General features: G+C 39.9%; 1 protein-coding gene across 3 annotated transcripts in view; it reads left to right on the forward strand.

Annotated features, from left to right (window-relative positions):
- The window catches only part of LOC131226251 (protein transport protein SEC24 C-like), a 74,415-nt gene that overhangs the window by 37,585 nt on the left and 9,830 nt on the right, over nt 1-27,000 (forward strand). For all 3 annotated transcript variants that reach the window (XM_058222034.1, XM_058222035.1, XM_058222033.1), the window contains 8 exons: nt 94-177; nt 3,665-3,784; nt 3,901-3,969; nt 18,150-18,227; nt 18,351-18,489; nt 18,771-18,935; nt 21,852-21,997; nt 22,112-22,291. In XM_058222034.1, coding sequence (XP_058078017.1) covers nt 94-177; nt 3,665-3,784; nt 3,901-3,969; nt 18,150-18,227; nt 18,351-18,489; nt 18,771-18,935; nt 21,852-21,997; nt 22,112-22,291 — 981 coding nt within the window. The remainder of the gene's footprint in view (nt 1-93; nt 178-3,664; nt 3,785-3,900; nt 3,970-18,149; nt 18,228-18,350; nt 18,490-18,770; nt 18,936-21,851; nt 21,998-22,111; nt 22,292-27,000) is intronic.

The following is a 27,000-nucleotide window of genomic DNA, read 5'->3' on the forward strand; positions in this document are numbered from 1 at the left end:
CAATATTCCTAAGTGAACTCTATAAGGGAAAATTGTAGGTGGCATCTATAATGTACTGGAGTTGTCTATTTAATAAGTTGAGCATATTACCAGGTTTGCGTGGACATTTTTGTTACTACCCAGTCATATATAGACATTGCTTCTATCTCTGTGGTTTCAAGGACTACTGGGGGACAGGTATCTTTTCTGCTTCACTCTTTCTCAAATGTGTCGAATCATTTGACATGAATTGTTAGTGCAGATCTTATAGAAGGATATTGGTAGTGACTTAAACTCAGTAACTAAAAGAGCTGTTTGAGTAAATTTTCAGTAAAGCCTGGATTATTTTTATATGATCTCAATAGCATTAGTTGACATTGAGTTTGGGACTGCCATTTTCTGTTCCTTTTTTAACGATTTCTTAAAGGAGCTCTACGAAAAAAATTCCCTGAATGCCAAAACCAAGGACATCCTAGGTGAGGAACTCCCTGAGTGATCAGCTACTGCTGCTTCTCTTTTTGGTTGATTTCCAAATTTGCATCTTGAGCAAAAAGGGCCAATCTCCCTCTGATGGCAAGCCTTGTATGTTCCTTGATCCTACAGTGGTCACGACATGTTCTTTCTCTTTCTTTCTTTCTTTCTTTTTTTTTTTTTCACCAAATTTATTAGCAAAAAAAAAAAAGAAAAAAGAAAGGTGTGATGAGGTGTCATCCCTCAAGTCTAGGAACAAAGCTGAACAAACATAACCACAAACCCCCTCAACACAAATGACTGAAACTCTACATCACATTCCTTCCAATCTGTTGTGAGATAGCAGAGATCCCAAACTACACTGCAACTGGTTCTTTCTCATGGACCGTTCAGGTAAGCATAAGGTGCTTTCCAAAGTCTTGGGCCCTGTTCACCTATTTTCTTGAAAATGTTTCAGCAACCTGAAGCATTTACTCACAATCAAATCTGTTAAATGGTAGACTCTAAAGCAAAGAAGACGCGACCCACAATGCCACATCCACTTCAGGTTTATGAGGCAAGACCAGGTTCCAAAAGCTTTGACGGGGAAAGTGCTCATTGGAGATCGGGAGGGACTTTGAAAGTTTTAAGGAGCAGGAAAGTGTGGCTGTACACTTGGTGCTATAACCTCATATACAGAAAATAATTAGAGCTCTCTAGAAAAGCTAATTGCTCCCAGCCACTTTTGTATATTTGAAAAGTGAATCCCATAGTAACATACTTCATATTATTTTAACAATCTGAGAAGTAGGCCAAGCTGAAGTAGCTGGACTCTCTCTATAGCTTCAAATGAAACCTACTAACAAAGTTATCATTTCCGATGATTCATCTACTGGTGCACGTCACCATTTCGTTGGGATTTTCAGCATGCTGTCTCACAAAATATTCCCTTTCGTAGCAAGGGTCACATTACAAGTGAACCAATTCCATTAATATTCAATGAGGGCTTTTTAGTTTTACGTTTATTTTATAATGATTAAATTTGCTTGAGATATCTGGAGGGGTATATCCTGCTCATTTGCAAGTAGCCTCCTACCTCATGAGGATGTATGCATGAATAATGTTGGTTAGGAGCAAAATTTTGCCATGCTATCATCCCAGAGTTCCTTGTCTAATGGGGCATCCAAAGCCAATTTGTAAAGGTTTAAGCATTGTGTGACACAATTTCATCTACCAAATATTCCTTGCTTGTTACTTGTGAATGTCACCTGGCAACCTTGTCAATCATCATCATCTAAGCCTTATCCCAACTAATTGAGGCTGGCTACATAAATCCTGTTCCGCCATTCTACTAAGGGCCATAACTTAACTTTGATCATAGGTCACCAAATCTTTTCTTACTACCTCCACCCACGTTAAGGCCTTCCCATTGCCCTTTCAGAGTCTTCAACTTGCGCCAACTCATGCCTAATCAGTGCAGTTCTTGGTCTCCATTTCACTTGACAGCCATCTAAGTCTACTTTCCCTCATCTTATTACTTGTTGTTTCTACTCTTTAAGTACCCTTGAATGCATTCATTTCTAGTTTTGTCCTTCCTTGCCTTGTCACTTATCCATCTCAACATCCACATTTCAGCTAAATTCATCCTATCAACATGTTGTTTTTTAACTGCCCAACATTCACCCCCATAAATCATGGCTGTCTTATACCTATCCTATAAATTTCCCCCGTCAATTTGATTGGTACATGAGTATCTCATAAAACTCCAGAGGCACATGTCCATGTCTTCCACCCAGCTTGAATTCCATGGGAAACATCCTTCTTAATCTCTCCATTCTCATGAATTATTGTCCCAAGAAACCTGGCAACCTTGCCAATATTCCATTAAATCCACCAGGAACCAGTCTAATCTAGGTGTATCTTTTCAGTTGTAATCAGCAATCTCAATGAGCAACTCACATAAAGATGGTTCATCCACAGTTATACCCACACCCCATTATACAATGCATAAAAGTTTTATGCAAGGGGTATCAAGCAGACTCTAATTTGTAGTACAAGCCATTACAAACATGTAGCTGAACTTATATGCTTCTATCAGGCAATCCATTCATAACCATACTGGGTCTACATCTGCCTCTTTTATAATATTGGCCTGTATATTAAATTTCTTACTGTCTACTTCTTTAATTATAACTAAAAATTGGATGCATTTGTTTTCGAGAAATGTTCCAGTGCTCTCAGAGCTATAAGTTATAGTCCTCTTATTTATATCTGGACACTTGGATTCCAATCCCTTCATTGGCTTCGATATTTATATCAAGGAATGCGTTGGATGATCTGATCCATCTGTTTGTTTCAGTTATTTTATAGCCATCAGTTTCCAAGGCCATGGATGGTATGGTTATGAATGGATTGCCTGATAGAAGTTATTCTTAAGAACTATAATGGATCCATGATGAGCCACGGCAAATAGGTGACTTGAATTGTTTATTGAACCTTTGCTCTGTATATGCTCTAGATTCTCTATCTTTAGCCTACTGATCAGATTGCTAGAACCGTTGGAACAGTGCTATTTTAGCATGGTAGCCCAAGAAATGTATGCTGGACCTAGTAGGCAGTTCAGTCCAGTCTATTGGACTAATAGTTTTCTGAGAGCACAAGATCTTTTCTCATCAATATTAGTTTATATATATTCTTGTTTTGGTGGCAATTACAAATTTAAGTAGATTCTGATTCCTCATAAGCACCACTTGCAATCAGAACTTAGAATGGCCATTATGCAGCGTATGATCCTATTGTTGACGTTTCACTCAACCCATTTATTGCCCTTAATATCTTTGTCAACCTGTAGTAACTTGTGTACAATGAGGGTGGCATAAGTTACCATACTCAGAAAATCACAATTGATTTTCAAGTGCTTTAATATTAAGTGCAGATAATCTCTTTGAACGATAACAGTGTCATCACCAGGTGGATTCTTTTTCTTGTCTCAATTGTTTCCTTGAACTGTACATTTCTGTTACCTGTTGTTTTGAACTTCTCTTTAATTAGATAGACACTGGGTAATTATGTTCTTCTTGCCAATATTTTCCATCATTTCCCTGTCATCATGAAAATACGGACCAAGTACATTTAAAGCTTCCCACAGTATAGTAAATCTGAAGCAGCGTTTTTCGTAGGTGTTGCTTTTGTCATTTTGGTAACCTATTTCATGATTTCACTTTTCCTGTTGCAGGTATATTATTACCACCCTTTTTCAGCTCTATGTGATTCTGCCAAAATTTACAATGATCTTAAATGGAACATTGCAAGGCCACAGGGTCTTGAGGCAGTAATGCGTGTAAGATGCAGCCAGGTTAGTTTAACAACATTTGCCTTTTTCTACTATGATTTGGATACTATTGAATTTGATTTAGCTATTTAGCATTTGTACCATTTTCCTTTGTCTTATATGTTTGTCCTTTTCTACAGGGTCTTCAAGTTCAAGAGTACTCTGGAAACTTTTGCAAACGCATACCCACAGATGTTGATCTTCCTGGGGTCTGTATATCTTATAATTACTTACTTGTCCATGCAATTTTTAGATTCTTAGAAGTGATGCTAGTTTTCTTTATTCATTTACTTCAATCCATATGGAATCTACATACATCAATCTATATGTATGTATGTGGGTATACATATATAAACCTTAATAAAGAAAAATCAACCTAAAATCTCAGCCCTTAACATTTCCTATCACAGCCTTTGGTTTATCCCATAAATTATAAAGGCTATCATAGCATTGTTGCAGCCTGCATTCACACACAAGTCAATAAGCACATCCTAGAGCTTCATAATCATTTATAACTCCTTACTAATTTGCATGTCTTCATGAATCAAGAAAAGGATTTTTGTGGGTATTTCACGCTTAGCATGTTGCTTGGCACACATCAGTATATTTCGGTCATGTTATAATGGCCTTTTGGATAGAAGTAATGGTTAAGAGGGATGGTCAGGGGCATTCATAATTCACAGTCAAAAGTGAAACTCTTGGATCTATGAAAGAAGAGCGACTATGAGGCATTTGCAAGCCTTCATGAATTAAGAACAGAATTAGTGTGGGCATTTCGTGCTTGGCGGGGTGCTTGGCAATTGATGCTCCACGGCCATACTTTGCTTGCTCACCCTTTGGGGTATGCATGTAATAGTTGATTAGGGATCTATACTGGGTGGGGCCATGTTGGCATGTGAGTAGTGTCAATGTGAACCATTGCCATGGCTGGTTCCAAGAGTATAGGTAAAAGAGGTAAGTGGATGTCTGATTTACCATTTAAAAACAATTCCAAATTCTTGCAAGAAAGGCAAGATACTGGTGGTGGTGGTGTTCAAATGGTATTTGGTCGCAAAATATCTAAGTTTGTAGCAGTATTTTGCAAGGGTCGGCATGGATAAGGCATACGATTATGTTAATTAAGAGTTTATTTGTGATAGAATGGCTTGTGGAGCGAAGTGGTGAAATTGGATTTATGCATGTCTATAGTCCGCTCAGTTTTTTGTTTATTGCGAAAAGGTTCAACAAAGCATCTCATTAAGAGATATATGAGTTCAAGATGGTTGGTGCTCTCAGGGCTCCCTTTTGACGACACGGGTGTCCTTGATATTGACACGCTCTATTCAAGTGGCCTTCGAGGCTCTTTGGTAAAGACACATGGCTGTGGTGGGGCTCAAGATGCTCCTTCAGGACTCATGTCACCCTCGGCACATGTGCTATCTTTGGGGCATGCAACAAGTGCTTTTGGCCACGGGTTCTCCCACATGGGAGCTCTCTCCTTTATACCTCGATACAGGGAGTCTTTCTCTCAATTGCCAATTGGCTTGTGGTGAGTTACTGGTTAGCGAAGAGTGGGAAGATGGTGGTTGATCATTGGTCAAGTATGAGTTCTCTTCTTCAAAGTTGAGTTGCAAAGGAAGCCATGTTGAGTCCTTGCCCATGATGATTTTCCCTCCCTAGAATCTCCAGCTAGATTTCTCCTAGCCAATCCAAGTCTCACCAGAGGATCAACAAAGGAGGTTGGATGTCATTCTGTCCCCCTTTCGGCATTGGAGGGGGACTATTCTGATAAGGGAGGTGCTCATCTTTCCATTGATCTGAGAGGTGTTAAGGAAGTGAATGGGCCGATCGTTAAGTTGGTGGGGGTAACTTTTGGAGACTGAAAAGGATGTCATCGCTCTGCTCAGGTTAGTGAAGGAGATTGGTAACCAAAAGATGCAACAGGAAATTCAAAGGAAACAAATAAGATCTCCAAGGGGCTAGAGGGAATTGGTGGTTCTAGGGTCATCAATCAACTATGAATTAGGATCCAAGGCTAGCACCATGAAGAAGGGAAGGGGGTCCGAGGTCTATGGAGTCTAGAGAAAAGGCTCAAGATAAAAGACATGTTGAAAGGCGAAGGCTCAACTAATCTCTATTCAAGAGTCCAAGCTCCAGTTTGTTGATCGAAAAATTCTGGACTCAATCTAGGGGATAAAAAATAAGGACTAGCTGATGGTAGATGTAGTTGGTTTTGCTGGTGGAATCATAGTGGTTTGGAATAATGGAATTTGGTCTCAAGAAGATCGTGTGGTGTTGTTCTTTTTCTCTTTCAGTGGCCCTCGGGATGTAACTTCTGGACTCATATCAATGTTTACTGCAGTTTATGGGTCATGTCAGCTGAAAAGGTCCGTCTTATGTGAGCAATTAAATTCATTTTGGACTAGAAGGTCTCTTTCGTGGTGCATGGGAGGCAATTTCATGTGATTAGATTCTTATTTGAAAAGTCTAACGGGGTCGGATAATGAGTATGCAGGAATTTTCTGAGTGGATTTCTTCAAATGAACTGGTAGATCTTCTGCTGAGTGGTGCTAAATTCACATGGGCCAATGGGCAAGAGAAGGTTATCAGATCGTGTCTTAGCAGATTTCTACTCTCCTGAGTGGATTGAAAATTTTCCTTTGGTTCAGCAAAGTTGCCTTCCCAAGCCTGCTTCAGATCACCATCCTATTCTTCTAGATGTGGAGGTGAAAAACTGTGGCCCAAAACCTTTTAGATTCGAGCTTATGTGGCTGGAAGTGGAAGGGTTCGAGGACCTTGTGAAGCAGTGGTGGGAGTCCTGTCATGTACAAGGTTATCTAGGATTTATTCCAAGTTAAAAGCTGAAAATTTTAGATGGCAAGATTATTTCTTGGAAGTGGGAGGTTCTAGGAAATTGGGGCTTTGAGACCAAGAGCATTCTAAATGGTATCAAGACTAGGATATAAAGGAAGAGGGAGATGAATTGACGGAGGAGGAGAAACTCACCAGGATTAAGCTATCGGTGGATTACATTAATTGCATCAAAGAAGAAGAAATTAAATGAAGGCAACAATCAAGGGCAATATGGCTAATTGAAGGAGATAAAACCACGTGGTTCTTCCGTAGTATCGTAAGAGGGCTAGAAACAACTAGATTGCAAGCCTAATGGTGGACAACCAAAGGGTGGAGAAGAAGGATCAAGTGTGTGGCTACATAGTTAACTTCTTTTGGAATTTGCTCTAAAGCGAATGATGGAAGTGCCCCAGGTTGGATAACTTAGCATTTCCCTAGATTTTCAGTGCCAATGTGATGCTTCTAGAAAATCCGATTTTCAAAGAAGAAATTAAACATGCAGTTGATTCTTTGGGAAAATATAAAGCCCCAGGGATGAATGGCTTTCCAATTGTCCCTTTTCAGGTATTTTGAGAAGTGGTTGAAGGGGACTGGTGAGATTCATTTAAGAATTCTTTCAATGGGGTCGATTGTTTGCGAAGCTTGGAGCCACATTTATAGCCATCATCCCAAAAATTGAAGGAGTGGAAAATCTAAAAGATTTTAGACCTATAAGTGTCCTTGGGAGCCCTTTTAGGATATTAGCCAAAATTCTTCTAGATTCAAGGCAGTCCTAGCAAAGGTCAACTCTAAGAACCAAGGTGCATTCGTGGCAAGCAGGCATCCAGATTCTGGATAATGCATTTATGCTCATGAGTGCATCAACTCTATTGGGAAGGTCAAAAAGGGGTCATATGCAAGCTTGATTTGGAAAAGTCATACAATCACATTGAGTGGATCTTCTTGGACTACATGATGAACATGTTGGGCTTTGGGGAGAAATGGAGGGGGTGGGTGCCGGAATGTGTGTGACCTTCTCTATGCTCGTCAATGGATCTACGAAGGGCTTGTTTGGATTCTTGGAAAGCATGAAGGAAATAGTGTCTTTTAGGAAACCTTATTTCCAGGAAATTGTGAGAAAGCAAATATTGTTTTCCTAATTTGTTTTTCAACAAGATTCTCGTTGATATTTAGGATCTATTTTCAAATTTGTTGATTGGCAACAAAAAAAAAAAAAATCTTGGAAAAACTTTTAGGTGGTCACTACCATGTGCCAGATTAGCACATGGCACATGCGGGATGCTTAGAAAAACTTTTGGAGATGAACAATGCACATGTGGCATACACAACATATGTGGGCACTTGAAGCTGAATTGTAGCATGTTGGTACATGTGAGGTGCTTGAAATTGGATGGTGGCTCATGTGGCACAAGACATGCATTGCCACATTTGATGTGTGCACACTAAAGCTAGATGACGTTACTCGTGACATGTGGCATATTTAGGGATTGAAGATGGACAATGGCACATTGGCTCATGTGGGGCACAAGATAAGATGAACGATGGTGCATGTGGCACAATAATACATGTGGGGCGCAAGAGAAGACGGATGGTGACACATGTAGCACATTAGCACATGTGGGGCTCTTTACATGTGGGGCATAAGAGAAGATGGATGATGGCGTATGTGGCATAGTGGCACATGTATGGCATAACCGAACACAAACAATGTCTCATTTGGCACATTGGCACATGTGGCACGTGTGAGGCAGTTGAACGTGGATGGTGGCGCATTTGGGCTTAACCTTTGAGAAGCCCATTTTCCTTCCATCGTGGGAAAATGCGTTTCTTACGGATGGAGGTGGGAAAATAAAGTTTATTTTCCAACAAAGAAAGTGGGAAATGGTGTTTCCCACAATTTCCCACAAAGAAAGGCTTGACAAACAATGGCAAGCGAGTTTCATGGGAAGCAATTTTTAATTTCTTTTCTGTGAATCCAAACATGCTCTAAAGGATTTTTGTAAGGCCTTGAGGGGCCTTGGGCAGGGCGATCCCCTCATAGTAGAATGGTTGATAGAGGCAGAGAGGTGGGTCTATCTCACAGTTTTGAAATAGAAATGTGTGTATTCATATATCTCATCTGCAGTTTGTAGATGATAGTGATATTATCCTGTTCTCCGAAGCGGACAAGGAGTTGGTGGAAAATACTTGGAAGATTTTAAAATGCTTTGAAGCCGTCTCTAGACTTGGGGTCAATCTTTGCAAATGTGAGATGCTAGGAGTTTGGATGATGGAGGAGGTGGATAGGTTTGTGAATTTCCTTATTCTTCTTTTTTTTTTTTTTTTTCCGGGCCTAGTTCCTTTCTGTCGATGTATGCCTTCCTCTTTGCATTGGGAAACCGACAAACCATCTCTGGGACAAGGTATTAGAGAGGGTTGAAAGGAAGTTATCACAATGGAAAAGCCATCACTAGGGCTGTACACGAACTGAGTTCAGTTCGTTGGCTCGACTCAACCCGAAAAAGTTCAATTCGACTCGGTTTGAAACTGAGTTCGAACCAAGTCGAGCTGATTTCTTGAGCTCGAAAAAATTTCGAACCAAGTTCGAGCTTGCCCAAGCTCGACTCGACTCGGATCGAACCAGTTCGGTGACTCGATTACTTTGATATTGATGTTGCTCACCAAGTGTTTGATGAAATGACTCAATGAAGTGTCAGCTGGTGGCAAGGAAGGTATGTATATGAAACAAATACCTTTTTTTCTTGATTTTGATGTTGCTTACAAGGTGTTTGATGAAATACCTGTAAAACCGTTGCTGTTGTTTTACATATAGTGAGAATTTGAAGGTGCAGTCCATGTGTTTGTGAAAATGCTGCAGAGGCGAATTCGGCTCGAATTGGCCCGAGCTGCTGACCGAACCGAGCAGAGCTGGCCAGTCAGGCTCGAGGACCAAGCCGAGCTGAGTTCGAGCTAGGGTCAGCTAGTGGCCGAGCCGAGTCGAGCTATGCCAAGCTAGACTCGGTTCGACTCGTGTACACCTCTAGCCATCACCTACCCTAGGGTAGAAGAATTACACTTATCAAGGTTGCCCTATCAAATCTTCCCATTTACTTCACGTCTTTCGGTGCCTAAAGGCGGTTTTGAATAGGTTGGGGAAGTTAAGAAGGGATTTTCTTTGGTGCGGTATGAAAGAAAATCACAACTTTCACCTTGCTAGGTGGGAAAAGGTTCATAAACCATGACGACAGCCAACAGTGACAACGGTGACGAAGATGCTCTCTTTGTCAGGTAAAATATGATTTCGGGAGGATCAAAAGCTCTCGAAAATAACAAGGATGATTCGGAGGAAGACGAACAGAGGACAATATCAAGCGAATGGAAGCAAATCTCGCGGAGAAAAGGGAAAAGGAAACTCGTGGACAGAAGGGAAAGAAGCTCAGCCTTTTATACTACCTTATATGTTAGAGGTTACCCAGATGGCTGGCTTCCTATTAATATTGCTAGTCTTTGGCCAAGCGGGTGCTGTAATGGATGTTGTTATGCCTAGAGATAGGACCAATGGCCATTACCGTGGTTTCACCCTAGTCAAGATGAGCTCGGAAGAAGAATTGGCAAGATCGGTACAGATGCTACATGGTGAGAGATTTGGTGGGGTCCCAATGTTAGTCCAAAGGGCGAGATATGGGCTGGAGTGTAAAATATCAAAGGGAAAGCCTTCTTCATCAGCGATCCAGACCAAAACCCAGAAGGACCACCCTCTAGACCTATCAACTCGATCCGATGGTTTCTCATTCAAAGAGGCCCTGCTAAATCGTAAAGGAGATATGAAGATGACACAGATTCATAACTCCAGCGAGAGAAACAATCTAGTCCCAACAAAGAAAAAGGAAGAATCGAAACAAGATGCAGAAGATAAAGGAATGGGAAGCGATTTACGAATCAATCAACTTCGCCTGGAACAGTCAAGGAAGGAGATGAAGGACACAATAGTGATAATTTCAAAAGAAGGGGCTTCTATTTTGCAAGTTAGGAAATGGATTACAAAGTGCTGTGGAATCCATCCAGAGAAATACTCCATCAAGCCCATCGGTTATAACGAGTTGTGGATAAAGTTGTGTCCAGGTCTGAACCCGGACCTCCTGATAATGGCAGGAGCTTTACATTCAGATGGTCCATTAGCTAGAGTGCTCAGGTGGGATGAATTTTCCATTTTTGGAACGGAAGATGTGTGGATTCTTATTTGGGGTATTCCGCTGGAATTATGGTACGATGACTTCTTCATCTCCATAGCATCTCTTCTAGGATCCTTTATAGAATTGGTCCTTAAGACGAAGACTTGCGAGGAAATGGCAATCATTAGAGTCCGTAGTAGAAGGAAGAAGGGAGATATGTTACCTCCCCAAATTCGGATCATGGCTGATTCCAGAAAGATAGAACTTTCATTGCAAAGGGAGGCTACAAATTACCTCAGCCCCAGATGGGGTGACCTATGGAGGATTAGGGAATCTTCGATAACCCCTCCGGACCAAAGCTCAGAGCCGAAGGTACGTGAAGGAGCACGATTATGTTGCTCCTGGAGAACACCAAATCTTTTACCTGTCCCTCCAATTGCACCTCTCGTAGAGAGTGTCAGGGAGCAGTCCCATCTTAGGACAGGTGGCAACCATGCAACAATCCCCAGCCCACACCTCGAGCGAAGCATCTCTCAAGATAAGAGCATGTCGAAACAAATGTCGGAGATGGAGCCACATCATCGATCACTATCTCGTCCTTTGAGGGAGATAGTTAATCGCCGCTACGGTCAGCTTTAAGAAACTTCCAAGACAGACAATTATCGACACGTATGCACAGATAGCTGTACATTTCTCGGGTCCGATCCTCTATTGGATATTGAGTCAGATATTCCAGGTCCCGATTTGGGTCCCTCAAAGCAGCCTTCATTTAATCACAACCTCTCTTTATTTACAGACCCCACGTCAGCAAGCAGCCCAAGTAACAACGCGAAAGCCCTTAGAAGCTCTTCTCCAGCCATTCCTGCCTTCGTAGGAAATTCCGATTTTTTAGTCAGAACCAAACCTATAAGGGAGATTTCATCTTTGACCAAATAGACGGACGTGCTGGAAGCCCTCGACTCTGCAAATATGAACAAGCCCATGCTCTGTATCGACAATAGAGACGGAAGGACTGAAGATGATGAAGATGAAAGCCTCTCCAAGCAATCGGACTACTCGGCCTCCTCTGACTTTCCTCTCTGCCCTCTTATCTTCTCCCCATGACTGGTCAGAGCTTGGTCCTATCACACTCTTCCATGACAAATCCGAAGACGACTTCATCATAGCAGAACAACTTCAGATTCGTGCAGAAGTCCAGCAGAATCTAGAGGAACTCCAAGACAAGAAGATGGAAGAAGTGGAATTCAGAGCCAATTTGATTGACACTATCCAAAGAAAGAAATGGATCAGAGATGTTGTCGGTCATGTGGGAAGGGCCATAGGGATGTCGTTCAGGGATTGTCCGAAGGATTACATTGAATTATTTCAATGCGTAGAAAATCGCGGCAGACCTCTCCCAGTTTCAAGATCCCCCACTCCTCGTCTGTCCAGATCTGTTAGCAATGGGGAATTGCAACGGCTGGCAATGAGCAATGGTGTGCCAATGGCTAGCCAAGGTAAAGAGGGCACTTGGGGCAGATCGGTTCCCCAATGAAGATTCTGTCTTGGAATGTCAGAGGAGTGGGGTCTAAACAGAAAAGAAGGCTCGTAAAAGATTCTTGTGGGATATTTAATCCCGATGTTCCGTGCCCTTCAGGAAACAAAGGTTCATCAGTTTAATGACAGATTAATGGGTACATTGTGGAAGGAAAAGGATGCTAAGTGGGTGGTTCTTGATGCAATAGGTAGTGCTGGAGGGATTTTACTGGCGTGGAAGTCAGCGCAATGAGAATTTCTGATCTCCTGGGTTGGTCAGTTCTCAGTATCGGTCATCCTCCAAGATAAATCGTCTGATTTTCGGTGTCTTATTTCCACAGTTTATGGCCCTTCTGATTCTGGCAGAAAAGATTTTTGGGAAGAATTATCCGCTTCTAGACAGAGATTCTCTGGTCCTTGCTGCATAGTGGGTGACTTCAACACTGTTAGGTTCATCGAAGAACATTCCCGGCACAGAAAGACCACTTCAGCAATGAAATCTCTCTCGTTGGATTGAAGTTCAAGAATTGGTGGATCTCCCTCCCCTATGGTCTAAATTCACTTGGACCAATGGGAGAGGAAACCCAATTCTTTCTAGGCTGGACAAATTCCTGATCTCCCCAAAATGGTTGGAATCGTTTCCACCTGTTGTTCAGTCAGCCCTTCCGAGAATCACGTTGGATCATTGCCCAGTGTTACTTTCGGTTGAAGACGATAATTGGGGTCCCAAACCTTTCAGGTTTGATTCCTCTTAGATCAAGTTTGAAGGCTTCAGACAGATGGTAGCAGATTGGAAGAAGGATTTTCAGGTGGAAGGTTTCGCTGGTTTCAGACTTTCCTCCAGACTCAAACTTCTAAAAGATAAGCTGAAGCAGTGGAAGAATGTTGAGCTGCGCAGAAGGGAATTAGAAATGAAGGATTTGCTGTCTGAGCTGCAAAGAATAAATGCAGAAACAGAAGTAGGCCTGCTGTCTCCTGAACTGTTGATTAAAAGATTACAGATCACTCAATCGATTTCTGCTAGGGTTCTAGAAAATGAAATATCTTGGAAACAAAAATCCAGAGCAAAATGGATTAGGGAGGGTAACAAAAATACAAGATATTTCCACAACATAGCCAGTATGCATGCAAGAATCAATAAAATCAGCAGCGTTGTGGTGGACGATGTTTGTATCGAGGATAAGGATCAGATAGCGGAAGAAGCCATTGTGTATTTCAAATCGTTACTCTCAACAGAAGAATGGGACAGACCAGGTTTGAATCTTCTTCAAGTGGACAGTGTGGAGACAGCAGATAGTGAAGCTTTGGAATCTCCTTTTTCTAAGGAAGAAGTGAGGCTGGCTATTAATTTGCTGGGTGGAGATAAAGCTCCTGGTCCTAATGGCTTCCCCATTTTGTTTTTTCAATATTTTTGGGAGATTATTCAAACAGATGTTATGGATTTTTTCCATGAATTCCATGCTAGGGGAAGATTATCTTCAAGATCGGGGGCCTCATTTATAGCCCTTATCCCAAAAATCTCAGGTGCGTCTTCTTTTAAAGAGTTCAGACCGATCATCCTTATAGGGGGCCTTATAAAATCTTGGCCAAAGTTCTAGCCTCTCGTCTGAAAAAGGTTATGGGGAAGATCATCTCGGTAAATCAATGCGCTTTTATCCCGGGAAGACAGATCGTCAACGGTGCGCTCATAGCGAATGAATGCCTTCACTCTTCTTACAGATCAGGTTCGATGACAATCTTTTGTAAGTAAGATATTGAGAAGGCCTACGATCATGTGGATTGGGGCTTTTTGCAATATATGTTGAGGCATATGGGTTTTGGCTTAAAGTGGAGAGGTTGGATGAGGGAATGTATTGGTTCGGCGCATTTCTCTGTCCTCCACAATGGCTCTCCTAAGGCTTTCTTCAAAAGTTCGAGAGGTCTGTGACAAGGTGATCCTCTATCTCCCTTTCTCTTTGTAATAGTTGGGGAGGCTTTATCAAGAATGTTACATAAGGGTCAAGAAGAGGGCATTCTTCTCGGAATTAATATGCTAGGTATGTCTTCTCTGGTCTCGCATATCCAATTTGTGGACGATACTTTGATTTTTTCCGAAGCCTCTGAAGCAAAGATAGAAAATTTACGCACTACTATTCGATGCTTTGGGGTAGTTTCTGGGTTGGGAGTAAATCTGGGTAAATCTAAGATTTATGGAGTGAATATGGATGAAGAAGAAATTAAGAACTTTGCTAAGCTCTTCGGCTGTCCCACGGCTTATTTCCCAACAACTTTTGTAGGTGTCCCCCTTTGTTTAGGTCCTCCCCCAAAAACCCTATGGAATAAGATCATCGTCAGGTTCGAGAAGTACCTCGCTAGATGGAAATGTCGATATCTATCCTTGGGAGGTCGTCTTACTCTAATTAAGGCGGCTCTCTCTAATTTGCCTTTATTCTTTATGTCCTTATATACATGTCCACCTTTAGTGTTGGTAGAAATCGAAAAGTTAAGATGGGATTTTCTATGATTTTCTATGATTTCCTATGTTCATCTTGTCAATTGGAAAAAGGTTTGCAAGCATTTTCAAGAAGGTGGAGCTGGGGTTAAAGATCTAAAAAACATGAACATGGCTCTCTTGGGTAAATGGATTTGGAGACTAGGTTCAGAAGGAAAGAGTCTCTGGAATATGCTAATCAAAGGTAAATATGGTTCGTCAGAAGATGGTTGGCAGACTAAGATTCCTCTCTTCACAAGGCTTCTCATCTATGGAGGGGCATTCTTCGTATGAAAAGGGAAGTCCTAAAAGGTATTGGTTATGAGCTTGGTAAGGGAGATAAAATTCGGTTTTGGGAAGATTCATGGGTGGGGGAGCCCCCCCTGAAAATGGGCTTTCCGAACATCTTCCTTCTGGCCTTAAACAAAGCTGCTGTTGTTGCTGATTGCTATGAGGTCATTGCTGGAAAGATAGTCTGGAACGTGGAGTGTAGAAGACATCTCCAAGATTGGGAGATCAGGGAATGTGTGGAGCTGCTTCTTTGCATTCAGAGATCCATGCCAAATCCCTCAAGTGCTGACAATCTTACTTGGAGATTGGATAAATCCAGCAATTTCTCAGTCAAGTCGCTATACACTCTGATCCACAAGAAGTCAGTCGTCAAGGAAGATCAAAAGTTAAGTTTTGTTTGGAAATATCAGGTCCCTCCAAAGATATCTTCTTTTGGCTAGTTGGTTGGAAAAAAGAAAATCCTCACGATTGATAACTTGAGAAAAAAGGGGCTAATCTTAGTTAACATCTGCTTATGTTGTATGAAAAATGAAGAAACGGTTGATCATCTTCTCGTTCATTGTCCCTTCATTGGAAAGATATGGTCAGATTTTTTCTCTTGCTTCAAGTTCAGTTGGTGCCTTCCTGGTTCGGTAGATTCCCTCTTCTCAGCCTTGCATGGGGTTTGTTTCGGAAAGAGTAGAACAAGAATCTAGAGAATGGCTATTCTGGCAATCTGGTGGGCTGTTTGGGAAGAAAGAAATGGTAGATGTTTCAGGGATATCTCGAACTCTGCAGAGATAGTAGCATCTAAGGCTAAGTGTTTTCTTTCAGAATGGGCTGTTAATGTAGCATCCTTAAAGGATTTTGATTTTCGCTTTCTAGAAGGATAGACGAGTTTGCCTTCTCAGCCGGCTCCTCCTCCTCCTTTGTATTTTGCTTTTTCTTCTCTATATAAAATCCGTTATCTTCAAAAAAAAAAAAGAAGGTTTATAAACCGTTGACCAAAGAGCATGGTGTACTGTAAAGGCCGTTACAGGACTGTAAAGGCATTACATAAAGGTAATAGTGGCAACTGTTACATGTTATGAGGTTGTAAAGGCCGTTAAGGAAAAAATTACATGCAAAGGCTGTTACAACCCCTGTAATGGCCTGTTACGCCCCTTGTAAAGGCCATAACAGTCCATTACTGTGATGATACAAGTTTTTTGGGTTTTTCAATTAGAAAAGCGACCATAACAGTTGATACAGCCCTCGTAATGGCCCTTATATCTCATGTAAAGGCCATAACAGTCCATTACTGTGATGATACAAGTTTTTTGGGTTTTTCAATAAGAAAAGCGACCGTAACAGTTGATACAGCCCTCGTAATGGCCCTTATATCTCATGTAAAGGCCATAACAGTCCATTACTGTGATGATACAAGTTTTTTGGGTTTTTCAATAAGAAAAGTGACCGTAACAGTTGATACAGCCCTCGTAATGGCCCTTATATCTCATGTAAAGGCCATAACAGTCCATTACTGTGATGATACAAGTTTTTTGGGTTTTTCAATAAGAAAAGCGACCGTAACAGTTGATACAGCCCTCGTAATGGCCCTTATATCTCGTATCATAAAGGTAACGGTGATCACCATTACAGCCACCATTACCATTATGGAATACCTTGTTGGGGGGTTTAGAGATTTGGACGAAGTGAATTTGGCTCTTCTTGGAAAGTGGTTGTGGAGGTTTTACGTGGAAAGAAGGCTTTGGAGAGAGTTGATTGCTAACAAATACAGGATCCTAGAAGGGGGTTGGTGGATAAGGGACTCCTTGTGCTACCAGATGTTGGCCCTGTGGATGGCAATATCCTCAGTATCGTTGAGGTTCAAAGAGCAGGTGGCCTTCTCTTTGGAAGATGGGAATCGGTTTTGGTTTTGGGAGGATTGGTGGTGTGGGGATACACTGCTTCAATTTCTTTTTCCGAGCTTAGCCAACCTATTAATAGCTAGAGATATTACTGTAGTTCGTGTGTCCAGGCTAGGAGGTGTCACGATTTGGTCTCTTCCGTGTCGAAGGGACCTTTTGGATGAGGATATGGAAGACCTTTTGCTGGTTAATATTTCGAATTAGACCCTCCCCTCCTCCTGGACCTGAAACTGTTACTGCTTCACTCCACCCTTTGTTCGAGTATAGTGCAGATTGTACTTTTGAAAGACGAGTTATACCAGCCCCCACCACATGCCTATGTTTTCACTCAAGAGATCCCATTTTGTTGAGGCTTGTAGGGACATGAAAATTGTTAATAAATACCATTGGCAGGTAGAAAAATAACAAAATTTTCCATAATAAACTCACCTCACCCATTGTGAAAATTCTTGATTTTCTTCTTGTGTGCACAGGTGGTTGTGGGTGTAGGGGGAACAGTAAGCCATGGGGAAAAAATCATGCCGATCCGATAAAACGGTCCATATAAGAATTGTCCGTTAGCCTTGCTAGGTTCAGGAATGAAAGATATACAGGCAGGGTTATAAAATAATAATAATAATAATAAAACAGATATCAAATAACTTATCCCCAAGCCAGCACATTTCGTCTCTCTATCAATTGACTTCGGGTTTGCACACAATTGGCCTCAGACCTGGTAAATAGAATGAGCCACTTGGGAGCAGCAGATAGCGATTCAGCGCATCGTTGTCCTAACCATCCGATGATTTCATAATGTTTGCTTTTGTGTAGTCGTGTGGGTTTTGCTGCCTTATTTTTTTTAGTATGATTATTCAATAAAAAAAAGGCCTCTTATGTTAAAAAATATCTAGGCTGCCTGATTCATTCATAAATATGGCGGTTCATCCAGTTGCATCCTTGGAAATGACTAAAACATAGCTTTTTAGGCATCAAACATTACTGGCTGACCTGCCAAATACCGTGGAATGTAATTGGGCCAGTTAGTCTGGTCCAGTCTAAAAGATTGATTAACAGTTACTGTTTATATTTCTCCCTGATGTCTACTGTTCAAGTGATAGATTTTAGTTTGCACTCTGTTGCCAACAACTGGCTATTGATTTATGGGATCCTCAAGATAATACCCCTCGTCTATTTCCTAAACTTCATTTAAGGCATTTTCTTGGTGTATTTTATCTCGAACAAATTGTATATTTATCTTGCAGATTGACAGTGACAAGACCATAATGGTCACCTTCAAACATGATGATAAATTTCAGGAGGGCTCCGAATGTTCTTTTCAGGTTAGTACTAAAGTGCATCTTTTGTGGAAGCATTGCCAATATGATAATTTCCAAATCTTGAATATATATTTTTTCCTTTTATGAGGACTGTGTCATCATTTTTTTTTTTATTTGACTGTCCAGTGTGCCCTTCTTTACACAACAGTTTATGGGCAAAGAAGAATTCGAGTTCAGACTTTATCGCTTCCTTGCACAACCGTGCTCAGCAATCTATTTCGTACAGCTGATCTGGATACTCAGTTCGCAGGTTTCTTAAAGCAAGGTGACTGTTCTACCTTGTTCCTGTTCTACTTGATTTTGAGGACTGTTTTCTGATTCACATCCGACTGCTTTAAATGTAATCACAGGGAACACAAAGGACAGTTGTTTGCTACAAGCTTGGCATGTAGCTGTATAATAATTATATATCATAACTTTTTTCTTATTTTTATATTTTCCTTAGATAACTTAATTTTCTGCAAGAAATTGCCCTTCTTTTTCTTTTTTCTTTTTTCTTTCTTATTCTAGTTTTACTTTCTTATGTGCATTTTCTGCATTATGCAGCTGCGAATGAAATTCCCATCACTCCTCTCATTCAAGTACGGGAGCAAATAATGAACCTTTGCATCAACATACTTTGCGCCTATCGTAAATTTTGTGCAACAGTATCATCATCCGGACAGCTAATTCTTCCCGAGGCTCTTAAGCTTTTGCCTCTTTATACGCTAGGTACATCCCTCATTTCTCATTCTTCTGTCATGGAGTTGATAATCTTCAGATTGCTGTAGCTGCAAATTTTAACACCTTTTGAATGGCTACTTTTATGTGTCACATAGAATGAGACTTCCAGTTGTCATTAGCCTGTTTGTGGTCACTGACAGCAGGCTGAGCAGTCATAACTTCATGATTTCTGGTATTATCTTTTTAGACAGATGCTTATGTGCCTTAAAGAAACCTTTGAGATGCTTGTCTGCCTTAACGAAAACCTCTGTCACGTTCCATGCAAGACTATGCTCAGGATTTGATGGTCTCAAGGAAACATAATATATAGAGTTGATAAAGAAGATTCAGCTTTTAGAGAAATCTTACTGGGTGCAATGTCCCAATTTCCTTATGTGCTGTGCAGTCAAAAATTTGACACCAGTCCATGGATCTTTCATTGGTGGGCCCAACTGTGGATGACCACTACCATGTTTTCCAGAGGTGGACCCTTTTCCTTTGAGGCATTGGTTACCAACTAAGTTTACTGGATGCAGGACCATTGGGTCATCAATCAGGGTCCACCGGTGGACCCCACTGCTGATTGATTATTATTTTAGGCCAAAGATCCATCTGATTTGACCGTGGGGCCCCCAAATCTGTCAGATTTCCTGTATACATGACCCACAGGTCCAACCAAAAATCTTTGAAAAGCTTTAGATGTCAATCTGGTTTGGTATTTTCTCTCTATATAAAAATTGTGGGTTTATGCACTTTACAGCTTTCCATATAGCTCCATATGGAGGGTATATAGAGATATTTAGGTTGAGCAGTCTTTTTTGGTTTCCTTATTTATTTATTCTATTTTTCCCCTAGTTTGAGATCACTTTTAGTTGTGCACACCAGTAGGCATCAAGCTATTTTGTGTAAAGAGCCGTACATATGTAGCCATGCATATGAGACTTGGGGATCTGCTATGAATTTTCATTTTTTTTTGGTTTTTTTCTATTGAATAGAAGTCATTCTTTGTTTCTTGAGGTGGGATCAGTACTTCGAGAGAGATTCATCTAGAAACTTCTGGCGAGATGCCTCTAGGACCCTTTGGGAGTGATTCACTTAGCTGTGTGGCGTGACTCCACATTTTTTTTTGAAGGATAAGAATGTTGTGTGACTTCACATTGTTATCCTTTTTCCATTTCTCTTTATTTTCCTCCCGCAATTGATGTTTATTGAGAAGTTTAGATTCCTCTTGTTTGTTGGAGAAATTGATGATTAAAAGTAGTACATATTCCTCTCCTTGTGTATTATGTTTCTTCATATTGCTCCATCACCACTGTTCGTTTGTAGGTCACACTGATTTGACAGTTACCCTGATGTGAAGATTATTCTACAGTGACTGACCCACTTTGTGAGCCATTCAAAATGAACGGTCTGAATCACGAACTCCCTTGAGTTGAAGAAATGGACTGAAATACATGGAAACATTGCCCCATATATAACAAAAGTTTGTGAGAGTTTTTTGAGAACCTTTTTTTTTTCAAGAGAGAGATAACAAGAATTTTTATTAAAAGACCCACCGAGAAAACAAGGCAGCAAAAGAATACAAGCCAGCCACAGCTAAGCAAAAAAGAAAAATTGGAGGTAGATCTCTCCTCCGATACATTGGAGGCCCTATCTCGCACAAAAAAATTTAATTTTCCTGACCACCTCCTCAGGTGCACCTGTTATGAAAGCAGCACTCATGTACAATTTGTAAGAAAGCTGATGGGGACATCATAGGACCTACTCAGGTGTACCAGAGACGGATACGACCACCCACATCAGCGCAACTTTCTTTGTGGATGGGAGACGAGCTCCAGATGGGGCTCGCCGAGTGGCATAGTTGTAATTATGCTGAATTTTTAATAATAAAAGCACGGGGGGTGGAGTTCCAACCCTAGTCGAGATTTGAGAAGAAAAAAGAAGAGAGAAGCTCTCTTATGTGAAGGAATTTTCCTCATTATTTTCTAGTGTTTTTTTGAAATAAAAAAATCCACCTTTCCAATTAAAATGTGGAAGGGTAGAAGCTTGTTTGGTGGTGGATTTCCCAAGGTATTCTTCTGGTGGATTCCCCAAGGTATTCTTCTTCTTCTTCTCTTGTCTTCCTCTTTTCCCTTCCATTACAGTCTTCTAAACCATAGATATTCAATTTCCTATTTTCCCCAATTTCTAAAAACCCTAATTTCAAAATCCCCAATTTCCATGAACCCTAATTTTTCAAATTTCATATTTTCCCCTTCCTAACCCTAATCATAAAACGTACCAGTCGTTCCCTTGAGTTTGGAACGTGCTTATGCTAAATTGGAAGTTTTATCCTTCCACCAAGCCTAGTTTTAATTGATTTATGTGATTTCTTAGCATGCGGGCGTGTGATTTAGGTTAAATTAAATTTTATTTTCCATTAACTACTCTTAATTACTTGGTGGATTAACATCTTTTCTTAATTGAATTACTTTATGGACTCTTTCATCTCCAAGTTGCATGCTAGCATTAAATCATGTGTCCTGCATCAAAAGCAAAACCTTTTAAATTACTAATGTATACAATTTGTATGAAATCTGTACAATAATGAACACAATGTACTGTATCAAATCGATAGCCTCTCAATATTTTAAATGAAGTTGGAACAAAAGGGCACAAGGAACCTCCCCTTGGAGAAATCCCCGCTATGCTTAATAAGATGCTCATGCATCTAGAAAACTTCTGTTTCCAGTTCTTGTGATAGCTGTTGACCTAGGAGCCTTATGTTCAACCTCCCTCTTGGGTTGTCTCTGGTGAGGTTTGTCTCATCAGGTGCCCAAGCCTAGCTATTTAATAATCTCTTTTCCCCACCTGGAATGCTTTATTATTCTTCCTACATATGCCATGTCCTGTCTTCCTAATCTCCTTTTCTTTTTGTGTGTTTAGCATTGGCAAAAAGTACAGGGTTGCGATCTGATGGACGGATAGATGATCGGTCTTACTGGGTCAGTCACGTGGCATCCCTCTCTACTGCATTGGCTATTCCTTTGGTGTATCCTAGGATGATGGCTATCCATAATCTTGCTTCAAAGGTTTGAAGTGTGAATTTAAATTGAATTGAAGGTTATCAGGGTTTTTTTATTTTTTTATTTTTTTTTTTTAAGATTGATGAATAAACTGGTGCCCTTTCTATATTGGATTGACAGGAAGCTGATCCATCTCTTCTTCCACCAACAATTCCACTTTCCAGTGAGCATGTGACTGATGATGGAATCTTTCTCCTTGAAAATGGAGAGGATTGTTTGATTTATGTTGGGAACACGGTGAATCCAGATATTTTAAGGCAATTATTTGGAGTTTCCTCAGTTGAAGAAATTCCTATGCAGGTATTACTCTGTTTTACTTCTTGCTTCCTTCCACATGTAGAGCATCAAGTGCATAGTTAGTGTAAGAACTTCCATGTCTATGCATGTGTGTATGCATATATGAGGCTTCTCTAGCATCTTCAACCTGAGGCCTTGCATGGTGTAATCAGGTTTTTAGTTCTGCCAAGTGAGCTTATTTTATGCAATCCAGACCATTGGTCATCCCACCATGGATGGACCATGTTGAAGAAATATCCCATCAACATCATCATCATCATCATCGCATTATCCCAAGTAATTGGGGTCGGCTACGCAATTCTTGTTCCACCATTCCACTCTATAAATTACCATATCCTCAGAACACAAGTCTTTACTTACTATCTCCATTCGTGTCCTTTTGGGCCCTCCCCTTGCCCTTTTAGAGCCTTTAACTTGAACCAGTGTAGTTCTTGGTCTCCACTGCACATGACCAAACCATCAAAATCTACTTTCCCTCATCTTATTACCTATGTGTGCTACTCTTAAGCTCCCTTGAATGCTTTCATTTCTAATTCTATCCTTCCTTACCTTGCCCAGTGTTTAATTTGTTGGCAAAAATATCAAATTATCGTCCATAATTTTGCTATGGCTGGTTCATCGACACCGAAAACCTCAAATTTCGAATCTCTACTTGATATTGGTGAGATTTCGCTGATTTTTTCGATTTTCTGATAAAATGGCGAATTGTTGACATTTTCGGTGATTATCAGCCACGAAATCAAGTAGATATCCAGCATAAACACCGAAAAATCCCCCCAAAAAAATAAAAAAATCTTTTCCCCCCTTCATTGTAGTTGGATTGCAGATTGCCAACTCGGTCTTCGAAAGTTACGAAATAAACCAAAAGTCTTCAATTAGAGTAATCAATTTGAAGGATATTGACGAGATTTTCTTAATCTTACGGGATTTTCCATTGAAAATTCCTCCGTTGGTTGCTTTCTTGGGAAAATTGCGTTGAAGATGGTTTTGAATGGGTTTTTAGGGTTAAAAGAGGGAAGGGATTTCTATTTCCTTTTGTTTACAGAGGGATTTACAAAAATCGGGTTATCCTTCCCTTTTTTTTAATGCGGACACAACTTAAGCTGCGAGATGTGACAAATATGTGGGGCCCACCTCAATATATGCATTGTATATCTACACTGTCCATTCATTTTCCCATGTCATTTTAGGGCATAGGCCGAAAAATAAAGCATATTTAGATCTCAGGTGGACCACACAACAAGAAATAGTGGTCATTAAACACCCACCATTAAAACTTCCTGGGGCCCACTGTAATGTTTATTTCCCATCCAAGTTGTTCACAAGGTCAAACTAACCTGGATGAAGGGAAAACACAAATATTAGCTTGATCCAAAACTTTTGTGGCCCACAAAAAGTTGTTAATGGTCACTGATCACTGTTTCTTTTGGTGTGGTAAGTGGTCCATTAGAGAGTTGGATCTGCTTAATTTTTGGGCCCATGCCCTAAAATTTTCTAACAAAACGGATGGACGATGTAGATATACAACACATACACTAAGGTGGGTCCCATGGCCAGGTGCCATCCCACCCACATTGTTGGCACAAGATGGAAGCCCATTAGTCTTTCACAGGAACTTCCTATGACGGAAAGCTAGGTGGGGGTTGTGTGGCCCACCATGATGTTCGTCAGAAATCCACCCCATCCATCTATTTTGCCGGATCATGTTAGGACTTGGGCCAAAAAATGAAGTAGATCCAAAACTCAAGTGGGCCGCACAATATGAAAAAAGTGGGTAGGGAAATGCCTACCGTTGAAACCTCCCTAAGCTCCACCATGATGTTTATATGCCATAAATACCGTTCATAAGGTCATTCCTAATGGGATGAATTGAAAATAAAAAAATATTAGCTTGATGGCCTAGATCCAAAATTTCTATGGCCCTACAAATGTTTCAATGGTGAACGTTGAATTGTCACTGTTTAATGTCGTGTGGCCCACTTGAGTTTTGAATTTGCCTCATTTTTGGGTCCATGTCCTAAAATGATATGGAAAAACAAATGGATGGAGTGGATTTCTCACAAGAATGACGGTGGGCCCCGCCTAGCTTATTGACTTCCCATTAGGAAGTTGAAGCAAAAGGCTCTCGCTAGGCAATCCGCATCCTTTGCGTCCTGATGCGATGAGTGCAACTTGGCTGCTACCCAGGAACCAATGATGTTGGTTGGACTATGACCGTAAGGCCCACCTTGATGTATGCGTTGTATATCCACGCCGTCTATATGTTTTGCCATCTTTTTTTAGGGCATGGTCTAAAAAATGAAGCAGATACAAATTCCAGTGGACCACACTATAGGAAGTAGTGATTATCGACCATTACAAATCTTTTATGGTCCACAAAAGTTTTGGATCAATTTGATAATTTTTTTCCTTTAATCCAGGTTTGTGTCCTTACCAATAGGTTGGATGGTCAATAAACATTACAATGGAGCCTATGACGTTTTTTATGGTGGGCATTTGATGACCATTGTTTCCTATGTTGTGGTCCACCTAAAACTTGTATATGCTTCATTTTTGGGATCATGCCCTAAAATGACTAGCAAAACAGATGGATGGCCTGTAACGCCCCGCAATTTTGATAGTGTGCACCCTCAGACCCGAGTTACGGTCCATGACTTGTGCACCAAGTGTACATAAACTGACCCACAATACAAATTGCTTGGAGGCATAGTTAAATGCATTATAAGTTCACACTAGAGTTTAACATTCATACATCCACACATACCATAAGATTTCACACTTTTCCATTACCACAACCATCACATTCTCAAAACCACATCATCAAATCTAAAATTCAACTAAGTCCACCCATTTGGGACCTAGTATCCCGTATCGGTATCGGTTGGCGTAACGGTGCCCTCCAATACTGATACAGATACAGGGGTGTAACGGCAATACGGGGGTGTAACGACCCGTAACGGTGCAAATTTTTTTTTTTTTTGGCCAAAAAAATATGGATTAAATTTGGAATATTCTAAGCATTCTAAATATGCATTCATTTATAAATTGGAACATGTTTATGGTGGTATAACGATTCACTCTTTGGTGAGAAGTTGTATCGGACTATCTGATGAATTTATGAACCAGACAACCTAGATTATTATCTATCAATAATAGATATATTAGAATGAATGTAATATGAAAATATCTTACATTTGTAGGTGTTTGCAATATGTAATATGAAAATAGTGTGTAAATAGAAAAAAATTATAAAAAAATATAAAATGACAACAACAATCTGTAAAATGGACATTAACATGTCCTACTATGATTAACACATCGTATTCTACCATTAAAACAACAAAACATTCAATAAAAAAATGTTTTTTCGAATTTTTTTTTTTAAAAAAAAGAGCCGAAAATAGTGCGTAAATAGAAAAAATTTTATAAAAAATATAAAATGACAACAGCAATCTGTAAAATGGACATTAATATCTTCTATTATGATTAACACATCATATTCTACCATTAAAACAGCAAAACATTGAATAAAAAATGATTTTTCGAATTTTAAAAAGAAGGGCCGAAAATAGTGCGTAAATAGAAAAAAATTATAAAAAAAATATAAAATGACAACAACAATCTGTAAAATGCACATTAATATCTTCTACTATGATTAACACATCATATTCGACCATTAAAACAGCAAAACATTGAATAAAAAATGATTTTTCGAATTTAAAAAAAAAAGCCGAAAATAGTGCGTAAATAGAAAAAAATTATAAAAAAATTATAAAATGAAAACAACAATCTGTAAAACGGACATTAATATGTTCTACTATTATTAACACATCATATTCTACCATTAAAACAACAAAACATTCAATAAAAAATGATTTTTCAAAATTTGAAAAAAAAGGCAGAAAATGGTGCGTAAATAGAAAAAAATTATAAAAAAATATAAAATGACAACAACAATCTATAAAATGGACATTAATATCTTCTATTATGATTAACACATCATAGTCTACCATTAAAACAGCAAAACATTGAATAAAAGGTATAAATACTTATTTTTGAGGAATTTCTGGAAAATGGCCCACGGAGTTTCGAATCAAGAAAATCTTTAATATAAGTTGTTTTTATCTGTAATATCAAGCTGAGAGTGGTCCAAAATAACAATATAATGTTTTAGGAAGAGTTTGGAAGAAAGAAGTTTCAAAAAAAGTGAAAAAACAGACCTTAAAAGCAAAAAAAAAAAAAAGCCGTTTTTTGATCGTAACGGCCGTTGCGGCTACAGAATCGTGGGGTGCCTCGTTACGACCCCGTATCACGTAACAGCCACTGCCGTTACCGTTTCATATCGGCCGATACGGGACACCTTGTTTGGGACATTATTCAATCATGAACGTCAAATATCATCCAACAGAAATATCTATTAACAAATGTCCACAACAATGTCTAACTATAAATGAGTAACATAAAGGGATTTAGAATATGCATGATCAGCAGTTCTTGTCAAGAAATTCATTCAATCAGTTAATTGCAACAAATGTCCACAACAATGTCTAACTATAAATGAGTATCATAAAGGGATTTAGAATATGCATGATCAACAGTTCTTGTCAAGAAATTCATTCAATCAATTCATGCAACAAGTTCGTCTTCAGATAAGTATGGCCACTGATCCTGTGGGTCATTTGCCATCTTAGCCCCATTCTCTGGCATCTAAT

The sequence above is a fragment of the Magnolia sinica genome, chromosome 14 (genome assembly GCF_029962835.1).
Source record: "Magnolia sinica isolate HGM2019 chromosome 14, MsV1, whole genome shotgun sequence".
NCBI lineage: Eukaryota > Viridiplantae > Streptophyta > Magnoliopsida > Magnoliales > Magnoliaceae > Magnolia > Magnolia sinica.